The sequence below is a fragment of the Argopecten irradians genome, chromosome 10 (assembly GCF_041381155.1).
Source record: "Argopecten irradians isolate NY chromosome 10, Ai_NY, whole genome shotgun sequence".
In the NCBI taxonomy this organism is placed as follows: domain Eukaryota; kingdom Metazoa; phylum Mollusca; class Bivalvia; order Pectinida; family Pectinidae; genus Argopecten; species Argopecten irradians.
This window is the reverse complement of record NC_091143.1, coordinates 26445945-26473538: the sequence shown is the minus strand read 5'-3', so window position 1 is coordinate 26473538 and position 27594 is coordinate 26445945. Positions and strand designations below refer to the sequence as shown.

Below are 27594 nucleotides of genomic sequence, written 5' to 3'. Positions count from 1 at the left end.
TTCACTTTAAATAATGGCCGGAACCCGGAGTCTGACATCGAAATCGCGACATTTATATTTTTCGTAGAAAAGTGGAAAAACAATTAGAGTCGGGGTAAAAAATTAGGATCGGTCGGGTAACCATAAACATATCATTTTTTGGCCTTACATGGTCATTCGCGATTGATAGACATATACAAATATAGCAGGTATTAAGCAGAAGAGGAATTATGTTTTTAATGAAATACAGAGAAAGAAAATGTCTTGTTAATATATAATCGTATATCTTACGTATTTATTGAATACAATGTCATCGTATTAATGACAATTTGTTTTAATGATATGCATTCTTATGCAAAAATATCAGTTTCAGATTCCGCGTATCTTCATAAGCCAGCTAGTCATCATGGTGATTCAGCATTCTTTTATCTGATTAAACACTACTTCTGATCTGCTGCTAGTTTATCAAATATTTTATTTATTAAGTACCGTATTGTAATATGAGTTTCTGCGTATCACAATTTAGATACAATACAAACATATTGCAGTGCACGCTTTTAAAATATTTCCGTAGTGTTAGATCTTGTCACCTCCAAACAGAAAATCATTTTGAGACCACCTTCATTTCACGTAAAAAAAGGCGAGAGTTACCTCCCATGTTTAGGTGAAACGCTATGTATTTATTGTAATGATACATACGATTTTTTATTCGTCTTAAGGATATAAAACAACGTACGCTATCTATGATTAAGCGAATTTATCAGTAGTATATTATCTTTATACGTAATAGGCCTACTCTAAATCAAACATGAAATAATTACATAGTGTATCACAAAAAGCATCATGGCCGACGACCAACTGGATCAACTCGAGAATCGCATAACATTACTCGAATGTCTGGTATTTGGGAGCTCTGATAAAGATGCGCTATACCCAAAGGTATTTAAAGATAACATAGATCACCGGAATGATGTTTCCATTTACATTCCCCCCTCTTGACTCTGCTATTTGCTGCTGGTTTAGCCTGTCAGTGTCAATGGTTCTTTCGGAATCTCGCGATCGTAAAGTGGTGAACGTGAACAGAACTTGAATATGAATTTCTGTTGGACTTTAGGCATATATCCTAGCAGTTAGAGAATGTGATATAAGACTTTTAAGTAGACAAAAAGGTCACAATTTGATTGACCCTGCAGTCTGTCAATTTATATCGGATGACTCATGATCTAACTCTGAACCTGACAACTGATTTAGACATTATGACAGATTGTTGTCTGGTGTGGGGCCAGAGCGTACTACTATATCAAAAGGTGGAACTCGCCGACACCGTTTGGTAGCAGACCATCATGTCGTCTCCGATTCAGACTGCATACAAAACATTACCATTGAGAAGCCTCGCTTAATCATGTTGGGGACACTCCGGTATATTGCAGGATAGTCATGCATTTGAGTAACAGTCCTGTATTTGAGGACAAATTTTGTTACTCAAATGCAGGATTTTGTGAAATGAAAACGGATAAAGTTATTTTAAAATTTTGTATCAAAAAAGGGTGTCATAATTTTCAGATAGCCCTAATTGAAGACTTTATGTTTTTTGTGTATGAACTATTGAATTCCATTGTCTCACTTTGTAATGAAGTGACCATTTAAGTGCTGTCCATATACCACAGTGTATAGCCATCAGGGAAATTTAGTGTAAATGTCATGATTGATTGACTTTTACCTGTGTTCTATTTTAAAGTGAATAGTCGGGCAAAGGAAACCAGTCTAAATGCGTTCTTTGGCCTTCCAAAAGTCATTGTATACCATAATGATGGTCAAGTTCTGCTCACGGTGTTCCAGTTTTGACCATTGAAATTTTGGGGAAGCCCCGTGTAAATTTAGCACAGTTCTAAATATAAATTCGCCAAACTCTTTGAAAACGAGGCTGCGTGGAAATGTCAACATGGACATGTGTTTCTCAGTCGTGTCGGTTTTGTTTCGTGTGATAAACCACTAATGCGGTATGCAAATTGTTGTTTTGAGATGATACATTTGATGCAAATGAAGTATTCTTACATTAATGACAATGCTTTGTAATCATTTTTCGATAAAAGCATCTTGTACATGGAAATCGACACAAATATTCGGCCGATGCAGAGATGGGGCCCCGGCAAGGGGTAATTATTGCAGCATAGCATTCGTCGTATTTTACATCAACCGAATCATGAAGGTTAAATACAAATAATCGTAACATAATTTCCCATTTAAAACCACACGAAAACGTTCCATAGAACGTCCATGCATGTAGCTGTCAAAGATGTGAAAATAAATTAGCTCATACATAGATATTTTACAAGTACAATATATGTGTTCAATTATTCGTGTAGTTTTTTGCAGAGATTTAATTAAATTATCTATGTCTCTGGTTGGTTTTTTTTTGTAAACAATATTTGAGTTCTGGAGAGAGATGACATGAATGTCCAGCTGGAAGGAAAGAAACTTTTATGATGTATATGTATCGTACAATGTATATATGTAAACGTACATTCCATGTAGCTGCTATAGAATCACAACTAGGAAATTCTCTCAAACATTGATAATATTTAATTCTTCACATTCATGTAGGCCTATGCTGTGAGAATTAACACATCATATATATTTCCAGAAAACATATAGGCCTACATGTATGTTACTTTCCTTTTCTGTTGTTTCCTGTTCTTTTTTGTGCTCTGGAGAAAAAGATGATTGAGTTGAAGAAAAGTAATTAATTAAGAGAAATGTGTACCACAGTACTTTGTCTGTAGCCGAGGGGTTCTATACTGTTTTAATAGTCCAGTAATAAATAATTAAATTGAAAATTTAAAAATTAAGATGAAATTGTAAATTCCATTTTTGAATGAAGTGGTTCCCCTCCTTTGAGAGTACACAGTGTGTATACCCTTTTAGGTTTTTAGGAATAATACCTGAATAGGAACCTGAAATAACATGACAATCAATCAGGTATGTGTGTGTTGGGGGGTGGGGGGGGCTAAAAGACAGAAGAATCATGAGGTTGGGAAGTTGTAACTTGAGTGGAGGGTTGAAATATAGAAGAAATAGCTACAGATAACTGGAAGTGGAAGGGTGCTTTATCATTGATCTGGTCATTGCATATTTGGGGTTTACATGGCTTTTTTTGGTTATTTAGTCTCATTGATTTTGGAGCAACTTTGAATCCATATGGTACTGTATATCTTTCTTTTTTCCATGTGTAGCTATTTCTTCTGTATTTCACCCTCCGCCCAAGTCACAACTTCCCAATAGGTACCACTTTTTTGTTTAGAACTCAAATCAAAGACAGATGTACATAGTACTACATACTACATTTTAGTCTATGTGTTTGTAATCACTGTTACTACAGTATTAATACATAAATGGTCTATGTACAAGTTACACATAGACAATAAATGTGAAATTTGGTTCAGACAAAAAGATTTTTAACATTTCAGATAACTTGCTAGTTTTATGGTTTTATTTATATGTTGAGTCTACTCTCTTGTAAAGTAGAATTTAGAAATCCTAAGACAATGTTATCTATATTGCTATATGTAAAAAAAAATCCTTATATTTTAAAAGTAATTGAAAAGCTATCTCACAAGCCCTGACAAACAAATGGGCAGGCATATGGATGCAAGAATTATAATCACTGGATCTAGAGGACTAATATAAACAAATATTTCTACAAAGTTAAACAATGAAAAAGTATTGCATCATAATTTTATTTAATGATTACAGTTGAAAGGAACATTTAATAAATTAATACTGTTTAAATGTTCTGTTCATGATCTTCTAGGTCCATATTGGAAAAGTTTACTTTCAAGAGCACTCAAATCAACATTCTTCAGTCTTCATATGATGCTAATTGTATGTATATGTATACATACACTTGTATACAGGTCCAAGGGATGATCTTTCTGTATTCATGTCACTATGCATGCATGGTGCCTGAAAAAAAGAACCAGCAATTTTTTATATCTGTTGAATATGACAAAAATTGAAATGATCAATTTCAAATATATATAAATGAATAAATGTAGGTTCATTCTACAGGGTTTTTTTTTATTTTAGAGAAAACATTTTATAAGTTGTGAATGTGTCACTGATGCATTTGATAGAATCAAATATTGTTTCAAAAAAGATACAAAATTCATTATCTATAGTTCCAACAAAAATTCAGAATAATTATAAATGATACATGGCTGCAGTACATTTCAACTCTGTAAAGTTTGTCATATACACATGAACCAGGTACAGTTGTAATAAATATACAAACACTATTTATTATTATGACCAGAAATAATATTGTATGTGTCCTCCAAATATATCTAAAGAACAAGCTAAAACCTACATGTACATATATGTATATGTGTATATCAGAACATATACAATACAATTTTACCAATTAACCTACAATGTAAATCCTATATACAATGTATGTGTATAACACTACCAGAACATGTACAGAACAAAAATTTACAAATTAAAAATCTATAAATATATACATCAGAACTGTATGAATTGACCGGTAGCATACAGGGCATTCATTACCCCTAAAGAGGCCCCACTAAAGAACCGCTATTTACCCCAGGGTTACGTTTTACGCGATTGGGGAACAGGTATGAAACATGTGACCATATGTGACCACTCATTTATGAAAAAATACTGCTAGGGACTATTTACATAATGATCAAAATACGAAGACTCACTCACAATCAGCTGAGCAGGGAGTACCGGGTACGTAGTAGGCCTAGGTACGTACAGTAGCGGTCCGGAGCCGCGTGCTCGTTTGAACTGTTCTCTTCACTATAACAAGTTGTATTAACACTCTCCATGCGTCGTAATGTTTACCGAGTCAGTTGTTGGGATTGTCGCTGCAAAATTGCCTTTCCTTTCGCATTTTAGGTGAGTCAGTTGGTTGTTTTGGCGGAAACATTTTGGTTCAAAACTACGGTAGCCATTTTTGTTTACTACGGAGAGTGGTGGGTGTTGCGCATGCGTTAAGATTGAACTGCACTCTTAGCCGTCCGGGAGGACTTTTAGGATTCCCATAGATATTATTATTTTCTTCGCATGTACAGCGATTTTGACGGAAAGTTTTATTTTTCTAATTCATAAGAAATTATACCGGATATATTAATACCATTTTTACCGATTTTACAGTCACTTGCCCGACTATTCGCTTTAAGCCCCATAGTAAGCAATAAGGTCACAGTACCCAAATCGGATCACCAAAACAACATTTTCTTCTTTCTAAACCAAATTTTGCAACTGACCTTTTACATATCGTGTTTTTTCATAAGAAGGCTATGCGTGACGAAGTTCAGACAGCTCCACACTGTCATAGTCGCGTGCGCGCGTGAATTATGACGTCACAAACATTGACAGATGAACTTCCGGTTTTTTAACAGAAGAGTACCCAAATCGGATCAGCGAGAGAAATAACCCAAAATAGGTATATTTTATGCATTATATAGTTAAATAATTGGTATGTACGATAAATATCATCACTATTGACAAGATTGATCAGTAATTTTGTGCGTCACAGTCATTTTTTAGTGTTTTATTGAGCCTTTCAAATTCATAACACGATCGACCGCATGACGGTTTCAATTTCCGGTTGACAAACCGAACAGGTGCGCATTGTTAGATTGACGAAAATGATAATTGGTCGATATTTATTATTGTTTAGCTGCAACAATTAAATGATTTTATGCTTTAATTGAGAAATTAACCATTTCTACCCTATGTCTCTCAAAGTATAACAAAATTTTCGTAGTTTTTTTCGAATCCTGATGGGGTCTCAAGTTTATTTACTGTCGATCTTCCACATAACACAATCAGTAGATTGTGTGACAACATGTAACATCAACAACTGAAATACATACAGTGCACTTTGGTAGATTTTTTTCTTTAAAATGTAACATGCATCAAATGAATATCTATCAATTATTGTTTTTATTTATATTTACATATAAAATATATTGGTAATTCTTTTTTTAAATTATAATGTAAATCTTGCTGCCTTTTAGTGATTAATTAAAATTTAATTTGTGAAATTAATAGAAAAAAAATAGTAGATTAAATCTCACACAAGCAAGAGATTTCTGGGAATTGGGAACTTTTGATAATTTTGTCTTATAACTATTTGAACTGCAGACATACATAATTATAGTCATTATACAAATCTCATAAGCATCAACAATGATCAGGCACATGTGACTGCATATGTGTAGCAGGATAAGACTGGATCGATAGTCGGTGACCAAGTTGCTCAGTCAGCTATTGTTGGGAGGTTCTAAGTTTGAATCCCTGTCTGGCCGCTACGTATACATTTTCTATTTTCTTCTACACATGTATATATATGGATCTCAGGTGTACTGACATACATTGTATCTACATATTGTACGCAACCATGTCATAACTATTTAAAAAAAAAACACCCATTCCCTTCACTTTCAAGTACGTCATGTAGGGTATGTATGTTTACACAAGAGAGGCTTGATCCCTGATACAGTACTGTACCTGGCAAACTATGAATTTGTATTATTACTATATTATTGTGATGTATAATACATACTATATTATTTCATTATTGCAGGCCCCAACCTTCTGAAGAACTGAAAAATGTGTCTTAATTCAGCTTGTTATTATACAAAACATGATTGGTTAGTATTTTGTTTAATTATTATTGATTAATGAATGACTGCTTTAATCACTGTGTGCATGCATCAGAAAAATGGAACACAAGTACTTGGGCAACCTTGAAGCAAAAATCAATTCTCATATTTATTTTTTCATTTTAAATTTCAAAGTCTTCAAATTGTAGATCTGTACTTATTAAGTTCAATACAATTATTATATATATGTTGTCCTTGTTTCGAACAGAGTGATAAGGCGAAATACAAGGCAATAATAAATAATCCAGTTCAAGTTAAAATGTGATCTCAAAACCCTCTGACTTATATTTAACAGAAATGTGGATAATTCATTCTATCTTCAGTAACTTTATTCACAGTATTAAGTATAAACATGCTAATAATATGTAAATGAGCCAAGTCTGTTTTGTTGTCTGAGAGCTGTTCATGGGAGGCGATATTGATAGTCACTTTTCTTACATGTACAATAACAGGTTGTCCAGAAGAGCAACAGGTATTGTATGAACTTGATGGAAGGGAGACAACTGGCAAATTTAGGTTTAGTCAATAGCTTATATATATATATTACATGTCTAAGAATTATGAAAACCTAAGTGTCAGTTAACAAGATCAGACAGTATTTTTTTTCTAATTAGTTGTTTATTATTGATCACATGTGTACAAGATATTTTGTAAATGAAAAACTTCAAGAGTTAAACCTTTTTTTTCTTCTATAACTAGGTGACTGTTCAGGTATCCATGACTGATTGCCAGCTCTGAAATGAAGTCTGTGCCTTCATTAGCTGAAACAAGGCTACACTAAAAGGCTGTAGCAAATGAGTAGTGAGGAAGGAAACAAAAATATTCCACACTGTTCACTCTGGCCTTCTCAACCAAAGTATTAACATCAGGAGTCTTCCTTTTGATGGACGCTTCAAAAGATACCTGGAGGATTTTATGTAGAGGTATGTCTATAAGCTATAACATTAAACATTACTTTATTAGTAAAGCTGTGGATTTTCATTTGAAATTTTAAGATTTTTTTTCCAAATCTTAAGGCTTTAAACATTTGCTCAGAAATTATCAATATTTTACAGCTACATATGTCTCAGTTATTCTTTTTTTTATTTCAGGTTTTGTAGACTTATCATCAAGGTAGCCTGCACTTGGAAATGACTTTTCATAAGTTACAAACGTCAGAAGGACTTTTTCATGGGCAATTTATCAAGAGGACTTTTTCATGGACAAACATACTGCTGCTGTTGTGTGGGAGTTTGTCACGGAGATCCAATGACCTTGTATACAACACCCTTGTCTATCAAGGTGGCATACTTTGTACAGGAATGTTCCTTGACCAAACATGTTTCATTCATATTATAGATGCACTTACCCTATGTCTGAAATGGAAGTGTACAATATCTTTAATTGATGCTTATCTTTAATTGATGCTTGGATTTTAAAATAGCAGCCACTTCAATAATTGTAACTAATATCAAATGAATATTTCACTCATGCTGATTCACTTGGAAATGCAGGGTCTCACAGTAAAATTGATATGTCACTCTAGATTAAATAAAGTGTTGATAAATAATTCTTGTTGTATTTTGCTTTCCCAAGTATCATTGATGAATTAATAAAATATACACTTAAAAATCAACTTATTATCAGATTGTCAAATGATATACATTGTGTAATAAAAATGAAACAGAATAGAGGAGGAAATATCAGAAACTTGGATGGCAGTGCAGTGATCTGAAAATATAAAAATTTAGAATAATACAAATTCAAAACCAATCTAATTAATTTGATAGATGTAACACGATTTATGTACTCTGGTATTCCTCGCTGAAATTTGTTTGTTCTGCTTCAAGAATGATCTCTACCAATGTCAGAAGGCCAGGTACTTGATATTGCCATGCTGGCACCATATATTTCTATTTAAAGGTTTTTACTATTTTCCCTGTAAATAGAAAAAAAACTTCACTGACAGTGCTCTGTATATGAAACAAACTACCTCTTCTTATCTGTAGACACTACTGTTCAGAAAGATATTTTTTTAAACCAGTTTACATATCATTACCTAATATTGCATTTGTATAATCTCCTTATATTTGTTTTGTTTAAAACAGTATTTAAATAATATAAATATTTTATGGTAATTTGTTAACATCTTGTGTACTAAAATACATTTTTTCATAATCAATAATACAAATAATATGAATTTGAACATTTTGTAATATTCATTTCTGTATTTCACTATTTGTATTTACATATTTTAAACATTTTATTTAATAACACATTCTCATATCTGTAGTTGTGTTTTGTATATTCTTTGTTGCTGGAGAAAACAAATAATGTTACATTATAATTGATAATAGCAACATCTTATAGTAAGATAATAATTATTATAAATATTATATAATCACAGATATGCAAAACTCAAAAAAAATCGAAACAATGACAGAAGGGAAATAACTCTTATACAACATTGAAAAAACCGGAAAATCATAGTACAAGTACCTGTTCGTTTAGAATGACTTTTTGACATGCGCAAAGATCATTGAGTAATAGTTCCAAGATGGCGGCAGAATATGAATCGTTTCTAGTGGCATCCTAAATAAAGGTATGGACTACCCTGTTCATCGAATACCTCCCTAAATGTTTCTCTATTCTTGTTTTGGGTACATACTTTTATGTTTTGATGATATGTAGTGCAGTGTAATGGGGTTAAACATGAGAAAATAGACCGTCGCACGGTGACATTGTAGGAGATTGACGAAAATAACACCAACTTGCCGATTTCAAAGTCTTCATTAAAGCATAATAAAATCGATCACTGCTTCAAAATTTGGTTTAAATATCGCGGAAATGCATTTTTATGACTATATGTACGTTTATTTTAAACGTAAAATGTGCATGCGATAAAAAGAGCAATTTCTCGAATCCGTGATCCGATTTGGGTACTGATCCGATTTGGGTACTGTGACCTTAGAGGTCATTTTGTTTGTGACCTATACAAACATTTAGATAATGAAATTTGTTTCTATTTGAGTGATAATGTGGAAAGTTGTATTAGTGATGATGCCATATAAAACTTATGATGCCCTTTTTTGATGAAAATGTTTAAAAACAACTTTATCACTTTTCATTTCACAGAGTCCTGCATTTGCATAACAAAATTATCCCTCAAATACAGGACTATTACTCAAATGCAGGACTATCCTGCATATACAGGAGTGTCCCCAACCTGTTAATTGCCTTGGTCTTTTCAACAAATGAATAATTTATCTACTCATAGTAATCCATTTTATCTCACATGCATTTTATACTATAAATACAGTACGTATACATGTAGTTTCTTTTCTGCACCTTTAAATTTTCCTCCTCGTCGTTGCCATTTTCTCAAAGTATGCAAATTAAATCGCCTTAGATCTTGATGAACTACTATATTTGGGGAGATAAATTATTCATTTGTTGAAAAGACCAAGGTAAGTGGCCCTTCTCGGTGTCAGTCTGAAAAGGAAATGACCTGGCTGGCCCAATGATAGCAAACGTTAATATAGCAGTTTCTGGATCTACACCATGCAGGCATGATTCTGTCATAATGACTAAGTCTGGTGTCAAGGCTGGAGTATCTTGGTCTACACCAGTCTATGTCTGATTTCCTTGATCTACATAATGTAGGATAAATATTCTCATTAACATTCATTACAAGTCTTTGTATATTAAACATGCTAGTAAATATCAATATATTTTTTTTTCTGAAAAGGATGTCATGTTATTTCCCAGTCAGCTATATGCTACAAACATGTACATTTCATAAGTAAATTAATTTACTGCATGTGCAAATGAAAACAAAAACCCATTGACCAATTAATCAATTATCAAATTTGATTTCCAAATATAAAATTGTACATCATGCATACATATAAGATTATAGTCTATTTTAACAGAGATGGTTTGTTAGAGCATGTCTTTTGTTGTATCTAAATTCTAAATAAGTCTGATCACTTTGATGACATCATATCATTATCTGTAGTAACTTTATGAATATAACGCTAGCCCATATTCCGTCTTTGCATATTACAGAGTTAGCTCCCTTTCGGGTAGGTATCCGATTGTTACATCATTATTTTGTGAGCGCAATTCACGTCGTTTTCACCGAAATGCATGACATTACGCTCGCAAACACATGACGTCACAATCAATACCTACCTACAAGGGCAGATAACTCTGTAATGTGCAAATACAAAGATGAATAATTTGCAAATATTTAGGGTACTTAAGCCTAGCTAGGCCTACTTTCATAATATTTCTACTTTGATTGTCATCATGAAATGATTCATTCTATATATTGTCAGACTATATTTCACTTCAGAATGCTTGTCATTATTTAAATATTGTATTGTGTTTTCTTATCCTGCATCAAGCCTTGCATGGTATATGTCTTAACACATTGCATTATGTGGTTTTGAAATAAATACATACTATACATGTCATTATAGAACATAGACTACATGTATTTTTGTTGCATAAAAACTAATGTTTGTTTTGTATTTTTGATGTTTCTAAAAACAGGGTTGCAAGCAAAGAGAAGAGGTAAAAACTATTTCTGTCAGGGAACACAAACAAAAAGTTTTTCTATAGCAGCACATAACAGCACATACAAAATTCAGTGTCCAGTACTACATGGCTAGTTATTCTGTCTGATCATATATTCTTCTACTACCTCAAATGCTTTATATATATAAACAAAGGAACCAAGGCAACTTAAATTGCTAGCTATATATATATAGGCTAGATCCTAAATACATGTTATTACGTACCATATATATTGTATTATTGTTTTCATCTTCTGTTTTGAGCATTAATCGCATATGACTATTGTTTGATTAGGATATACTATACTATAGCTATATGATTTATCTACAATATATATCTTTTTTGTCAAAATCTTTCTATAAGTACATTTTTGTACATGTGCAAACTAAGGGAAGTAACTCTTGTGATAGCATGCATATCTATTCTTTTTATTGACATATAGAGCCACTTAAATACAGATATTGAAAAATACGTCTGCTAGAGAAGTCTTTTCAAAATATCTACCAATTTGTTTTGGATAGTCACATAACATTATGTGAGTGTTGATGTGTTAATCTAATTCTTTTACTAAAGTCATTACAGAAGAAGAATCAGTGGTGTGTAATCCTAAATGTAATTTTCTGAGGTCCTTGTAATTGTTGATGAGTTTAACAAATAAAGCCAAATAGAAATTGTAAACTGGACACTGAATCAAAATACTTATCCAGATGAAGGGTTCATAAATGCATCAATACAACTCCAGATTCACTTGTAATAATAGTAACCCTGGTAGTACCAAGCTGAATTTGTAATCCAGGTTATCAAACTCTGCTGACAATTGTTGAGATTGGTGAGATAAAGGATTTGTATATATACATTGTAAACAAAAGCTACAGAGATTGTCTTTTATCCTGCAACTGCCACACATACTGACGGATAACTACTGCCGGATAAACTTGTGATTTATCTGTCAATACGAAATGCTTTATCCGTCAATGTGGTCACGTGAATTTGTTCCACATCTGACAGAACATTTTCTAACTTGACCTCGAACTTTTACCTTTCTGTGAATGAAACATCAGTCAGTCCCGCTAAAATGTGACGTCACATTCACCGGGATGACGTAATTTTTACGATATCGAAAATCTCGAATGGCGGTGTCGTCTCATTTTTCGCTCATGGCAAAGGTTTGTATTGTAAAGTACATAATTGTAATTCTTTGATGGGTGATTATTGTTTTTTGAGTATTTTCATATTGTTTCAGTCATATTACACACTGAATAGGATTACTGGTACTGTTTGTGAAGCGCTTATATATTTCCCACGACAGTAAAAAGGAGTACACACTCATTCGGTTTAATGAAGGAATCTTTTCCTCCGCATCAAAGACCCGTCCCGCTTTGGGCGAAACCAAGTGAATGGCAATTTTTTGCGTTTTAAATGTCATGATAGTTGCAGGATAAACAGAATACATGGTTAGTATCTTACAATAAAAGGTTAATTTGGGTGCTCAACACGGACAGTCGAGATGACTCGGCAAAGCCTTGTCCTCTCGGCTTTCCTAAGCCTCGCACCAAAATAAACCTTGTATTGTAGGATACTAACAATGTATTCTCTATATCTGGATAATGAAATCAGAATTTATTTATTCTGTTTACCTGGTTAGTTTGGCCTTCTTGTTTAATTTCATAGCTGCTATTAATGAATTATTTTTACTAATACATTAACATTTTAAACTAACATTGCTTTATATCAGTTCAGGAAGTTTACATTATATATATACAAATACCAGTAGACCACAAGAACTTATATGTATATTAATGATTTCTTAACCAAAAACTATTAATAGATTGTCTCCCATTAGCTAGTCAAATTCTATCACTACTTTTTAGATTGTCTCCCCTTAGCTTCAATGAGTATGGTAATCAAAATGATGATATTATTGCTCATTTTAATATATTCTAGAGGTTCAGGTTGCCAGTCATACATACATGTACAGTGGTTGATAGAGAATCACCAAGTTTAATGCCTACTCAAGTTGGTTAAATTCAGCACAAGGTGTTGATGTTGATACAGTTACACAGTGTATGTTTTCTTTTACCAATATGCAAGAAGAATGACTTATGATGAAAAATAATTTCTTTGCTTGAATGAATTGTAACATCATGTATGATGTATATTATTAACTCAATAACAGCTTTAGCAAACTGGTGATTCATCAAATACCATTTATACACCTGTTAAATTATAATAAGGTTTAATTTGTCAGCTATAATAAGGACACCCTATGTATAGCTTTACAAGAAAAAATGTTTTAATTTGAAAGATGAGAAAATTATATTTAAAAGTTAAAAATTATATAAAAAGTATTTTGCTTTTATGTTTCCAGTTTTTTGTTGTTGTTTGTTTTTTAATTATTTTAAACCACTTGAAGTTTGACCTTTCTGTATATGGTATCTTTTTGTTTTGGAGTTTTTGTCATTGAGAGATAACTTCACAAAGCCTGGTTTAAAAAATAAATAATTTTTTGTCAAAAGTTATTCTCTAACCGAATTTGTAACATAAAACTTCAGAACCATGACTTTTGCCAAGGGTACCCCCACCAATGATCACCTATACCCTGCACCCTAATATATATTAGGTGATACATATATGTGTTATAGTTAGTAAATCTTTCTTTAAAAGGAACAAATTGGAAGATTTAGAGATTTAGGTAATTTGATGGTGATTTGGTTTCTATTTATATTTAGTACCATCTATTTACTAATATATATCCCACTAACATGAATTTTAAAGATGCTCCACCGCCGACAGCATAAATGGTACCAATCATTTGAACAATAATTTGTGTTAAATCGTGTATATGTATGTTTTATTACCTCAAAAAATATTATAAAGTAATTGATTTTGCTTTCGGTGCATGCGCAATCAGTACTGCATTCTATATAGGTCGTAGTGCCACAGAATTATTTCGGGATGCAATAAATCATTTTTAATATTTTAATCTTGAAGTAAAATAAGAAGCTCAGACTTTTCAATGGTGGTAATGGTGTACAGTAAGTAACTTTTGTAACTGAAGAAAAATACTAGATTGTCTGGTCCTGTTTTTGATAGAGAAAAAATATTATTTGTCAGCGGTAGAGCATCTTTAATTATCTATCCAGAAATTTCTTATGACTGTATAAGGTCTTGAAAAGCGTCTTTCTAGCTATATAGGCAGTTATTTGAACAAGCATGCTAGGTAATATATGAACCGTAATATATAGTTACATCTAGCTAGATAAATCTCTGAAGTATTTAAACTGGAAGAAAACAAATGACGCTTATAATTTTCTATATTAAATATATTATATAGATAATGTTTTCATAAAAAATCTTAATAACTTTTTTTATCAGAAAGACATGTGATATATATCTGTATACCGGTACATTTTGTGTGTGTAGATTATGTAACAGTTAGAAGTTATTTCAATTTTCTTTACAGGTAAACCTGAAGTTTAAACAGTGAAATTTAAACACTGAAATGTAACATACATGTCTAAATAATTATGCAAATTGCCTGTTTGTATTTTGTGTTTTATGAATTATTTAATTTTGCCTGCTAGACATTTTCCAAATGTATCTTGTCTGTAACCAATTTGCTGGAGATTTTGCACTTAAATGGTAATACATCATGTTATGCATATTGCATATGGCACAACACAATAATGCATACATTTAATCAGAATCTGCATTTTACCTACAGATGATAATACCAAATTCTTTGCATGTTGGAAGACAGCGAAATTGTTATTAATCATGATGATACAATATATTTTTGTATGCATATTAGTCATATGTTGTCTTTTCATATCCTTTATATCATCTGATATATATATCTACACCTGGTAGCATGTATGGAACAAGAAAGGCAAAAATGTAGTGTTCAGTAATGTTAAGCTGTTATGCTCCTGTAGCGTTTAGTCATGTTAAGCAATGACGCTCCTGTAGCGTCCAGTCATGTTAAGCTGTGACGCTCCTGTAGCGTCCAGTCATGTTAAGCTGTTACGCTCCTGTAGCGTTCAGTCATGTTTAGCAATGACGCTCCTGTAGCGTCCAGTTGTGTTAAGCTGTTACGCACCTGTAGCATCCAGTCATGTTAAGCTGTTACACTCCTGTAGCGTCTAGTCATGTTAAGCTGTTACGCTCCTGTAGCTCATGTTAAGCTGTAGGGTAGCTCCAGTCATGTTAAGCTGTTACGTTCCTGTAGCGTCCAGTCAGTGTTAAGCTGTTACGCTCCTGTAGCGTCCAGTCATGTTAAGCTGTTTACGCTCCTGTAGCATCCAGTCACTGTTAAGCTGTTACACTCCTGTAGCGTCGTCACATTCACTTTAAGCTGTTACACTCCTGTAGCGTCCAGTCACTTTAAGCTGTTACACTCCTGTAGCGTCCATTCACTTTATGCTGTTACACTCCTGTAGCTCCAGTCATGTTAAGCTGTTACACTCCTGTAGCGTCCAGTCATGTTAAGCTGTTACACTCCTGTAGCGTCCAGTCATGTTAAGCTGTTACACTCTGTAGTCATGTTAAGCTGTTACTTCCTGTAGCTCCAGTCATGTTAAGCTGTTACACTCCTGTAACGTCCAGTCATGTTAAGCTGTTACTCTCCTGTAGCGTCCAGTCATTGTTAAGCTGTTACACTCCTGTAGCGTCCAGTCATGTTAAGCTGTTACGCTCCTGTAGCGTCCAGTCATGTTAAGCTGTTACGTTCCTGTAGCGTCCAGTCATGTTAAGCTGTTACACTCCTGTAGTGTACAGTCATGTTAAGCTGTTACACTCCTGTAGCATCCAGTCATGTTAAGCTGTTACGTTCCTGTAGCGTCCAGTTGTGTTAAGCTGTTACGCTCCTGTAGTGTACAGTCATGTTAAGCTGTTACGCTCCTGTGGCGTACAGTTGTGTTAAGCTGTTACGCTCCTGTAGCGTCCAGTCATGTTAAGCTGTTACGCTCCTGTAGTGTACAGTCATGTTAAGCTGTTACGCTCCTGTGGCGTACAGTTGTGTTAAGCTGTTACGCTCCTGTAGCGTCCAGTCATGTTAAGCTGTTACACTCCTGTAGCGTCCAGTCATGTTAAGCTGTTACGCTCCTGTAGCGTCCAGTCATGTTAAGCTGTTACGCTCCTGTAGCATCCAGTCATGTTAAGCTGTTACGCTCCTGTAGCGTCCAGTCATGTTAAGCTGTTACGCTCCTGTAGCGTACAGTCATGTTAAGCTGTTACGCTCCTGTAGCATCCAGTCATGTTAAGCTGTTACGCTCCTGTAGCGTACAGTCATGTTAAGCTGTTACGCTCCTGTAGCGTACAGTCATGTTAAGCTGTTACGCTCCTGTAGCGTCCAGTCATGTTAAGCTGTTACCTCCTGTAGCGTCCAGTCATGTTAAGCTGTTACACTCCTGTAGGCCGTACAGTCATGTTAAGCTGTTACGCTCCTGTAGCGTCCAGTCATGTTAAGCTGTTACACTCCTGTAGCGTCCAGTTGTGTTAAGCTGTTACACTCCTGTAGGCGTCCAGTCATGTTAAGCTGTTACGCTCCTGTAGCGTCCAGTCATGTTAAGCTGTTACACTCCTGTAGTGTCCATGTGTTAAGCTGTTACACTCCTGTAGTGTCCAGTCATGTTAAGCTGTTACGCTCCTGTAGCGTCCAGTCATGTTAAGCTGTTACGCTCCTGTAGGTCCAGTTGTGTTAAGCTGTTACGTCCTGTACAGTCATCATGTTAAGCTGTTACGCTCCTGTAGGTCCAAGTCATGTTAAGCTGTTACGCTCCTGTAGCATCCAGTCATGTTAAGCTGTTACGCTCCTGTAGCATCCAGTCATGTTAAGCTGTTACGCTCCTGTAGCATCCAGTCATGTTAAGCTGTTACGCTCCTGTAGCGTCCAGTCATGTTAAGCTGTTACGCTCCTGTAGTGTCCAGTCATGTTAAGCTGTTACGCTCCTGTAGCGTCCAGTCATGTTAAGCTGTTACACTCCTGTAGCATCCAGTCATGTTAAGCTGTTACGCTCCTGTAGCATCCAGTCATGTTAAGCTGTTACGCTCCTGTAGCTGTTACGCCTCCTGTAGCTTACAGCCATGTTAAGCTGTTACACTCCTGTAGCATCCAGTCATGTTAAGCTGTTACGCTCCTGTAGCGTCCAGTCATGTTAAGCTGTTACGCTCCTGTAGCATCCAGTCATGTTAAGCTGTTACGCTCCTGTAGCATACAGTCATGTTAAGCTGTTACGCTCCTGTAGCATCCAGTCATGTTAAGCTGTTACGCTCCTGTAGCGTCCAGTCATGTTAAGCTGTTACACTCCTGTAGCATCCAGTCATGTTAAGCTGTTACACTCCTGTAGCATCCAGTCATGTTAAGCTGTTACGCTCCTGTAGCATACAGTCATGTTAAGCTGTTACGCTCCTGTAGCGTCCAGTCATGTTAAGCTGTTACGCTCCTGTAGCATCAGTCATGTCCTGTTAGTCCGATCATGTTAAGCTGTTACGCTCCTGTAGCATCCAGTCATGTTAAGCTGTTACGCTCCTGTAGCATCCAGTCATGTTAAGCTGTTACGCTCCTGTAGCGTCCAGTCATGTTAAGCTGTTACACTCCTGTAGCATCCAGTCATGTTAAGCTGTTACACTCCTGTAGCATCCAGTCATGTTAAGCTGTTACGCTCCTGTAGCATCCAGTCATGTTAAGCTGTTACACTCCTGTAGCATCCAGTCATGTTAAGCTGTTACGCTCCTGTAGCATACAGCCATGTTAAGCTGTTACACTCCTGTAGCATCCAGTCATGTTAAGCTGTTACGCTCATCCAGTGTTAGCGTACAGCCATGTTAAGCTTGTTACGCTCCTGTAGCGTCCAGTCATGTTAAGCTGTTACGCTCCTGTAGCATCCAGTCATGTTAAGCTGTTACGCTCCTGTAGCATCCAGTCATGTTAAGCTGTTACACTCCTGTAGCATCCAGTCATGTTAAGCTGTTACGCTCCTGTAGCGTACAGTCATGTTAAGCTGTTACACTCCTGTAGCGTACAGTTACGCTCCTGTAGCAGTCATGTTAAGCTGTTACGCTCCTGTAGCATCCAGTCATGTTAAGCTGTTACACTCCTGTAGCATCCAGTCATGTTAAGCTGTTACGCTCCTGTAGCATACAGTCATCCTGTAGCATCCAGTCATGTTAAGCTGTTACGCTCCTGTAGCATACAGTCATGTTAAGCTGTTACACTCCTGTAGCATCCAGTCATGTTAAGCTGTTACGCTCCTGTAGCATCCAGTCATGTTAAGCTGTTACGCTCCTGTAGCATCCAGTCATGTTAAGCTCCTGTAGTGTACAGTCATGTTAAGCTGTTACGCTCCTGTAGCATCCAGTCATGTTAAGCTGTTACACTCCTGTAGCATCCAGTCATGTTAAGCTGTTACGCTCCTGTAGCATCCAGTCATGTTAAGCTGTTACGCTCCTGTAGCATCCAGTCATGTTAAGCTGTTACGCTCCTGTAGCGTCCAGTCATGTTAAGCTGTTACGCTCCTGTAGCATACATCATGTTAAGCTGTTACACTCCTGTAGCATCCAGTCATGTTAAGCTGTTACACTCCTGTAGCGTACAGTCCATGTTAAGCTGTTTACACTCCTGTAGCATCCAGTCATGTTAAGCTGTTACACTCCTGTAGCATACAGTCATGTTAAGCTGTTACGCTCCTGTAGCATACAGTCATGTTAAGCTGTTACGCTCCTGTAGCATACAGTCATGTTAAGCTGTTACACTCCTGTAGCATCCAGTCATGTTAAGCTGTTACGCTCCTGTAGCATCCAGTCATGTTAAGCTGTTACGCTCCTGTAGCATCCAGCCATGTTAAGCTGTTACACTCCTGTAGCATCCAGTCATGTTAAGCTGTTACGCTCCTGTAGCGTACAGTCATGTTAAGCTGTTACACTCCTGTAGCATCCAGTCATGTTAAGCTGTTACGCTCCTGTAGCATCCAGTCATGTTAAGTTTACTCCTGTAGCGTACAGTCATGTTAAGCTGTTACGCTCCTGTAGCATACAGTCATGTTAAGCTGTTACGTCCTGTAGCATACAAGTCATGTTAAGCTGTTACGCTCCTGTAGTGTACAGTCATGTTAAGCTGTTACGCTCCTGTAGCGTCCAGTCATGTTAAGCTGTTACACTCCTGTAGCATCCAGTCATGTTAAGCTGTTACGCTCCTGTAGCATCCAGTCATGTTAAGCTGTTACGCTCCTGTAGCATCCACAGTCATGTTAAGCTGTTACGCTCCTGTAGCATACAGTCATGTTAAGCTGTTACGCTCCTGTAGCATCCAGTCATGTTAAGCTGTTACGCTCCTGTAGCATCCAGTCATGTTAAGCTGTTACGCTCCTGTAGCATACAGTCATGTTAAGCTGTTACGCTCCTGTAGCATACAGTCATGTTAAGCTGTTAACTCCTGTAGCATCCAGTCATGTTAAGCTGTTACGCTCCTGTAGCATACAGTCATGTTAAGCTGTTACGCTCCTGTAGCATCCAGTCATGTTAAGCTGTTACGCTCCTGTAGCGTACAGTCATGTTAAGCTGTTACACTCCTGTACATACAGTCATGTTAAGCTGTTACACTCCTGTAGCTCCAGTCATGTTAAGCTGTTACACTCCTGTAGCATCCAGTCATGTTAAAGCTCCGCTGTAGCATACAGTCATGTTAAGCTGTTTACGCTCCTGTAGCATGTCAGTCATGTTAAGCTGTTACGCTCCTGTAGCGTCCAGTCATGTTAAGCTGTTACACTCCTGTAGCGTCCAGTCATGTTAAGCTGTTACCTCCTGTAGCATCCAGTCATGTTAAGCTGTTACGCTCCTGTAGCATCCAGTCATGTTAAGCTGTTACGCTCCTGTAGCATCCAGTCATGTTAAGCTGTTACGCTCCTGTAGCATCCAGTCATGTTAAGCTGTTACGCTCCTGTAGCATCCAGTCATGTTAAGCTGTTACGCTCCTGTAGCATCCAGTTATGTTAAGCTGTTACGCTCCTGTAGCGTACAGCCATGTTAAGCTGTTACACTCCTGTAGCATCCAGTCATGTTAAGCTGTTACGCTCCTGTAGCGTCCAGTCATGTTAAGCTGTTACGCTCCTGTAGCGTACAGTCATGTTAAGCTGTTACGCTCCTGTAGCATACAGTCATGTTAAGCTGTTACACTCCTGTAGCATCCAGTCATGTTAAGCTGTTACGCTCCTGTATCATACAGCCATGTTAAGCTGTTACACTCCTGTAGCATCCAGTCATGTTAAGCTGTTACGCTCCTGTAGCTTCAACAGCCATGTTAAGCTGTTACACTCCTGTAGCATCCAGTCATGTTAAGCTGTTACGCTCCTGTAGTGTACAGTCATGTTAAGCTGTTACACTCCTGTGGCGTACAGTCATGTTAAGCTGTTACGCTCCTGTGGCGTACAGCCATGTTAAGCTGTTACACTCCTGTAGCGTACAGTCATGTTAAGCTGTTACGCTCCTGTAGCGTCCAGTCATGTTAAGCTGTTACGCTCCTGTAGCGTACAGTCATGTTAAGCTGTTACGCTCCTGTAGCGTACAGTCATGTTAAGCTGTTACGCTCCTGTAGCGTACAGTCATGTTAAGCTGTTACGCTCCTGTAGCGTACAGTCATGTTAAGCTGTTACGCTCCTGTAGCATCCAGTCATGTTAAGCTGTTACGCTGTAGTCATCCAGTCATGTTAAGCTGTTACGCTCCTGTAGCGTACAGTCATGTTAAGCTGTTACGCTCCTGTAGCATACAGTCATGTTAAGCTGTTACACTCCTGTAGCATCCAGTCATGTTAAGCTGTTACGCTCCTGTAGCATACAGTCATGTTAAGCTGTTACGCTCCTGTAGCATCCAGTCATGTGTTAAGCTGTTACGCTCCTGTAGTGTACAGTCATGTTAAGCTGTTACGCTCCTGTAGCGTCCAGTCATGTTAAGCTGTTACACTCCTGTAGCATCCAGTCATGTTAAGCTGTTACGCTCCTGTAGCGTCCAGTCATATGCATGTTAAGCTGTTACGCTCCTGTAGCTGTACAGTCATGTTAAGCTGTTACGCTCCTGTAGCGTCCAGTCATGTTAAGCTGTTACGCTCCTGTAGCATCCAGTCATGTTAAGCTGTTACGCTCCTGTAGCATCCATCATGTTAAGCTGTTACGCTCCTGTAGCATCCAGTCATGTTAAGCTGTTACGCTCCTGTAGCATCCAGTCATGTTAAGCTGTTACGCTCCTGTAGCATCCAGTCATGTTAAGCTGTTACGCTCCTGTAGCGTACAGTCATGTTAAGCTGTTACGCTCCTGTAGCATCCAGTCATGTTAAGCTGTTACGCTCCTGTAGCGTCCAGTCATGTTAAGCTGTTACGCTCCTGTAGCATCCAGTCATGTTAAGCTGTTACGCTCCTGTAGCATCCAGTCATGTTAAGCTGTTACGCTCCTGTAGCGTACAGTCATGTTAAGCTGTTACACTCCTGTAGCATCCAGTCATGTTAAGCTGTTACGCTCCTGTAGCATACAGTCATGTTAAGCTGTTACGCTCCTGTAGCGTACAGTCATGTTAAGCTGTTACGCTCCTGTAGCGTACAGTCATGTTAAGCTGTTACGCTCCTGTGGGTGTACAGTCATGTTAAGCTGTTACGCTCCTGTGGCGTACAGTCATGTTAAGCTTCCTCTTACGTTTAAGTGTTACTCTGTAGCGTACAGTCATGTTAAGCTGTTACGCTCCTGTGGCGTACAGTCATGTTAAGCTGTTACACTCCTGTAGCGTACAGTCATGTTAAGCTGTTACGCTCCTGTGGCGTACAGTCATGTTAAGCTGTTACGCTCCTGTGGCGTACAGTCATGTTAAGCTGTTACGCTCCTGTGGCGTACAGTCATGTTAAGCTGTTACGCTCCTGTGGCGTACAGTCATGTTAAGCTGTTACGCTCCTGTGGCGTACAGTCATGTTAAGCTGTTACGCTCCTGTAGCGTACAGTCATGTTAAGCTGTTACGCTCCTGTAGCGTCCAGTCATGTTAAGCTGTTACGCTCCTGTAGCGTCCAGTCATGTTAAGCTGTTACGCTCCTGTAGCGTACAGTCATGTTAAGCTGTTACGCTCCTGTGGCGTACAGTCATGTTAAGCTGTTACGTTCCTGTGGCGTACAGTCATGTTAAGCTGTTACGCTCCTTTGGCGTACAGTCATGTTAAGCTGTTAAGCTCCTCCCTTCTCTCTCAGTCTTTATCCCCAAAGAGGCCCTTATAAACTGTCTAGGTATTTTAGTTGATGTCTGTAACAGGAGAGAAGAAAATGAAGCGCTGAGACCAGGATTTTAAACTGCAGCCCTCCAGATACTAGCCGTGTTCTTTACTAATTGAGTATTATGGTTGCAGATGTGTTGTCTGTCTTGTACACAAAATATATTCAACCGACAACTGTAAATTAGGTAATACATAGAACTCATATAGAATTTAAAGATGAAGATGAGTATGCATTGTTTTATATGTCCTTGTTATTATGATTCAAATATAAATATATATGACTTGTCACAGGTAATAAGTTCTCACCATGCCCAGATACCCCAGTGATAACCCAGTTAAAACTGGGATCCCAGTTATTCTACTTTTATATTAACCAAGTTAAATGTAGTTATAGAAAATGAATTCTTTTATTTGAATCAAGTTTGTAATTTATGATTTACCTTTGATTTCAGTGTATAGATAGCCTACACAATGTCCAGAACAAGACCAATGCTGCAGTTCAGGGCAAGAAGAGGATATCACAGGCCTACAGTAAATGTAAGTAGTACATGTACGTACTGGTATGTAAATAGAAATACATGTACTGGTATGTAATTAGAAATACACATACTGATATGTAATTAGAAATACATGTACTGGTATGTAAATAGAAATACATGTACTGGTATGTAATTAGAAATACATGTACTGGTATGTAATTAGAAATACATGTACTGGTATGAAATTTGAAATACATGTACTGGTATGTAATTAGAAATACATGTACTGGTATGTAATTAGAAATACATGTACTGGTATGTAATTAGAAATACATGTACTGGTATGTAATTAGAAATACATGTACTGGTATGTAATTAGAAATACATGTTCTGGTATGTAATTAGAGATACATATACTGGTATATATTATATACCAGTACATGTAATTCTATTTACATACCAGTACAAATACTTATGAGTACATGTATTTCTATATATATTATAATCAGAAATACATGTACTGGTATGTAATCAGAAATACATGTACTGGTATGTAATCAGAAATACATGTACTGGTAGTTCATTCTATCTACAGTCATGGTATTTTACAATGTAAGGATTAGCCCAAGATACTCTGGATCCGACACCAGACTTAAATATTATGACAGATGATGTCTAGTGTAGGGCCAGAGCGCAGTTTTATATCAAAAGGTGGAACTCGCCGATACCGTTTGATATCGGGCCAGGTCATCTCTCATTCAGACTGACCTCTGAGAAGCCCCACTTACCTTGGTCTTTTCCACAAATGAATGATTTTTCTACCCAAATATAGTAATCCGTCAAGATTAGAGGCGATTTACACACCATGAGAAAATGGCAACAACGAGGAGGGAAATTTAAAGTTGCATAAAGGAAACTACTGTATAAACATAATGTAACGTGCATGTTTTATAAAATGGATTGTTATGAGTAGATAAATTATTCATTTGTTGAAAAGACCAATTTAAGTGAGGCTTCTTGGTGGTATATTGTTTTGAAAGCAGCTCAATTGGAGATGACCTGGGCCGATACCAAACAGTGTTGGCGAGTTCCACCTTTTGATATAGCACTGTGCTCTGGCCTCTGTGCATCTGTCAAAATGTCTAAGTCTGGTGTCAGGGCCAGTGTATCTCGGACTATGTAAGGTTATGCCATGTTCTAGAGGTGGTAGAAAAGTGGAGTACACATAGAAAAACCATAGACCTGTGCTCTGTACCTGATGAAATGGTCTGTATACTGGTAACCAAGAGGTGAAGGCTTGTGGCAGATTAAGGAACACCTACAATGTTAAACACCTCCATCACTATGCCACCTCGGTCTCATTAGTTAGTACGTCCAGGCATGTCTGATATATACACTATATTCACAGCAATATTCCTTTAATGACATGTTGGGGATGTTCGTGTAATACAATAGCTTCACATGGTCAACTTACCAGCCAGGGTTTAAGATATATAATCATATATCCCTCACACCAATAAGCACCAAGGTCACTTAGTAAATAACTCAAAAAATGGGGAAGGTGCTTATAAGGTTGAATATGGAATGCTGTAAATGTACATTTCATGCTCTTACTTGATCATGCAGGTTTTTCTCAGGTACTCTGGGGCTATATTGAGACAATATGCCCAAAGATTACATATATAGGTCAATTTTACTGAACACAATCGTCTCATATGTGTCCTTTATATATACCTGGTAGGTTGAAGTCCCATTTTACTCTTGCAACTTAATATTTATTTATTTCATTGGAAATTGATGAGGGTGAGATCAATACAATTCACAATTTTGTGGAGTAAGACGATGTGTGTGATTTATCTTGTTTCCATGTTTTTATTGTACAGTGTCCAACATTCAGCAGTACCTTGACCCATCCTACACAGACGAGATGACCGTGTCAGATTCTGCCAAGGCAGATACCCTTATAGCAGGTTGGTGTACACTCAATCAAATCTTCAGGCTTTGGTCAAAACACTTTTACTGTGAAGGAATCATTAATGATAATTCATATAAACAAACTTTCTTTTGTGGATGCTATATCTTCTGTTTCCATTTCAAATCAAGCTTACAGAGGTTAACTTTTGTGGATACTGTATCTTCTGTTTCCGTATCAAATCAAGCTTACAGATGAGAGATACTATATCTCCTGTTTCCATTCCAGATGAGGATTTCATACGACAGCAGACTGCTAAGCTGGAAATGATGGAATCACTGAAGGATTGTATCAACAGTGAGCATATGAAAGGTCTGTACCATATTTTTGCTGGCAATTAGCCCTCCCCCACCAATAAGCCCCCTCTCCTTTTGATCAAGTCTTTTAGAACTAGGGTCAAATCCAAGGAGAAGCCCTTTCCAATATTCCGATGTTATCTGCTTGCAATTTTGTAATAACATGCTCAACAGGTATTTTCTTATGCTACATGTTATTGATAAATGATAATCTTTTTCCTCCAAAGTGTGAATAAAGATAACTCTCACAATAAATTGTTTCCTTTTTGTGTATTGATAAATGTTTGCTATTTTTTTCCTTTGAAGCATTACCCAAGAATACCAGTAAATTCCAGGAACTCAGCAGGATTCAGCTTGACCACCAGGTAAGCTTTCCTTACATTGTTGGATGTTTCACCAGCCGTAGTTCAGGGAACAAACTTGATGCAGAAATCAACAGTAAATGTACATCCTGCCTTTGTGAGAATAATTCTTACATGTAAACCATAAATTTTATCAGTAACATATCAGTTTCTAACATAACGACATTCACATATATTGAATCGAGTTTCTATTACATTAGCTATGCTATAGTTTATAGTAACCACGTGGGTGTCAGGTTGTATCATATTTGATAAATTTGAACATGTCAAAACTGATGCCCAATAGATTCAGCTTACTCTTTCAGTTTAAGGAATGATATAAAACTGCTCATTTTGGGTATTTTTCACATTAAAAAACAAACCTTGTGTTCTTACTGTTGTTGCTTGCATTGATTTATCTATATCTAATCTTTTGTCTTAACAGGACAAGACTGCTGATCTTACAGATGAAGTGAGGAATATGCTCTCTGCTTACAATAATATTGTATCCTTTCTGTACCAGGTTCTTCATTTATATCATCAGTTTTTGAAATATAGTACAAAACATCTCAGAAGGGTTTGTAGTTCTTTAGGGGTTGATTGGTATACTGGTTCAGCCAGCCAGCTGGAGTTCTATACCTAGTACGGCTGAGAAAAGGTCAGGTCACTGGCTTCCCAATCACATGGGGTTTCTCCAGGCAATCCACTCTGAAATTAAACCCCTCATACAAATTCCAGGCTTTCGAAAGTAACTTGTAAAAATTATATAACTTGTTTTCACACTCGATATAAAATAAAAAGTTTGATTGTTTTAAAGTTTATAGTTCATTTCATAAAAAAATGACATCTCTTTAAGTTTAATTGTAAAAAGTATGGGGATGATGCCATAAAGTTGTTTTCGTTGTACTAATCCTTGACCATCATTCAGGTTTCTATGACGTCTAAACAGTTTGTACAATGGGACGAAACTCTAACCAAACTAGAACAAGCCAAACTTTCAAGGAAGTGATTTACTAAACTTTCCAGGGGATGACATGCCAACGTTTTCGGAAAGTTTGAAAACTAACAAGCTTTGTAGGAAATCACTGGCTTGTGTTTCCTGCAAGGAACGGTACATTGTTTGAAGGAAGTGGCTTGCTATCGCTTCAAGGAAAAGACTGACCAATATTTCTAGGAAGTGGCTGACCAATGTGTGGACTTTGCCATCACTTCCAAGAAGCAAATTAGCCAATATTTCCTGAATGTAGCAAATAACTGTTATGAGATATTGGCAATTGTTTTGGTATCTGGAAGAACTTGGCTGGCAAGTATTTCCAGGATGCGATTATGAAATTATTTATTTGTGCTGTAAAAGCAGTATCATAAGTGCAATATGAAGTTAATGAATTTATTTTTGTCATGATGTTCTGTAAATGCTTTTGAATCTGTATAAACGTTTCTACCTTTTTCAAGCCAGTACCCTTTCATAACACATATGGTAGTGCTGATGGAGTTTCTACAGCATAATCTATTGTAAACCTATCTAGCTGGTCTTAGTTTGTTAAGTATAAATTAAAATTGAAGATGAAAAAACATTTAAAGTGTTATCAACGCCTACTCATTTGCTTCTTTATTTGGGAAGTTATTTATCATTAAAGAATTTAAGATAAAATAAGAACACTGTTGTTGAACTGGAATTCTCCAGTGTTCAAGAAAGAACTCTTCATTACTAGAGATAAACTTCTAAGTTCTACAAGTAAAACATTTTAGTGCTATAGACAGAACTCTTCAATGTTTTCTATAGAACTCTTCAGTGTTAAAGATAGAATAGAACTGTATGGACTCTCCCTTAATTTACTGGACAACATCCATACAGTATATCTGAGGTTTGTGTTAGATCTGCATACATGTAGAACAGTAAAACATTATGTCACATACCTATTGTTAAATCTTTGGTTTTACTTTTGCTTTATTTCATTACACCAAGGCATGGGGATCTTTTGTTTTATTCTCTAAAATGCTTACACCAGAATAAAATATGTAGACTATAAA

The 27594-nt window shown here is 36.5% G+C and overlaps 1 protein-coding gene and 2 long non-coding RNA genes across 3 annotated transcripts; 2 read left to right on the top strand and 1 right to left on the bottom strand.

The window, feature by feature from the left end:
• Window positions 1-815: 815 nt before the first annotated feature.
• Window positions 816-27594, top strand: LOC138333502 (dynactin subunit 3-like). Its single transcript, XM_069281926.1, has 8 exons — window positions 816-918; window positions 11211-11231; window positions 22928-23012; window positions 24838-24924; window positions 25155-25238; window positions 25529-25587; window positions 26009-26068; window positions 26492-27594. Exons 1-8 carry the CDS (start codon window positions 823-825, stop codon window positions 26570-26572), a joined length of 573 nt encoding a protein of 190 aa, XP_069138027.1. The 5' UTR covers window positions 816-822; the 3' UTR covers window positions 26573-27594.
• Window positions 3447-5177, bottom strand: LOC138333505 (uncharacterized). Its single transcript, XR_011209987.1, has 2 exons — window positions 4708-5177; window positions 3447-3942 (listed from the first exon to the last, which is right to left on the bottom strand). It is a non-coding gene; the product is annotated as an uncharacterized lncRNA (long non-coding RNA).
• Window positions 5261-8223, top strand: LOC138333504 (uncharacterized). Its single transcript, XR_011209986.1, has 4 exons — window positions 5261-5449; window positions 6596-6662; window positions 7374-7597; window positions 7766-8223. It is a non-coding gene; the product is annotated as an uncharacterized lncRNA (long non-coding RNA).

Coding starts and splice junctions, on each gene's coding strand:
- LOC138333502 (XM_069281926.1), top strand. CDS start 823: ATGGCCGACGACCAACTGGATCAACTCGAGAATCGCATAACATTACTC. Junction 11,232..22,927: donor GTTGCAAGCAAAGAGAAGAG/GTAAAAACTATT, acceptor CTTTGATTTCAG/TGTATAGATAGCCTACACAA. Junction 24,925..25,154: donor GGCAGATACCCTTATAGCAG/GTTGGTGTACAC, acceptor TTTCCATTCCAG/ATGAGGATTTCATACGACAG.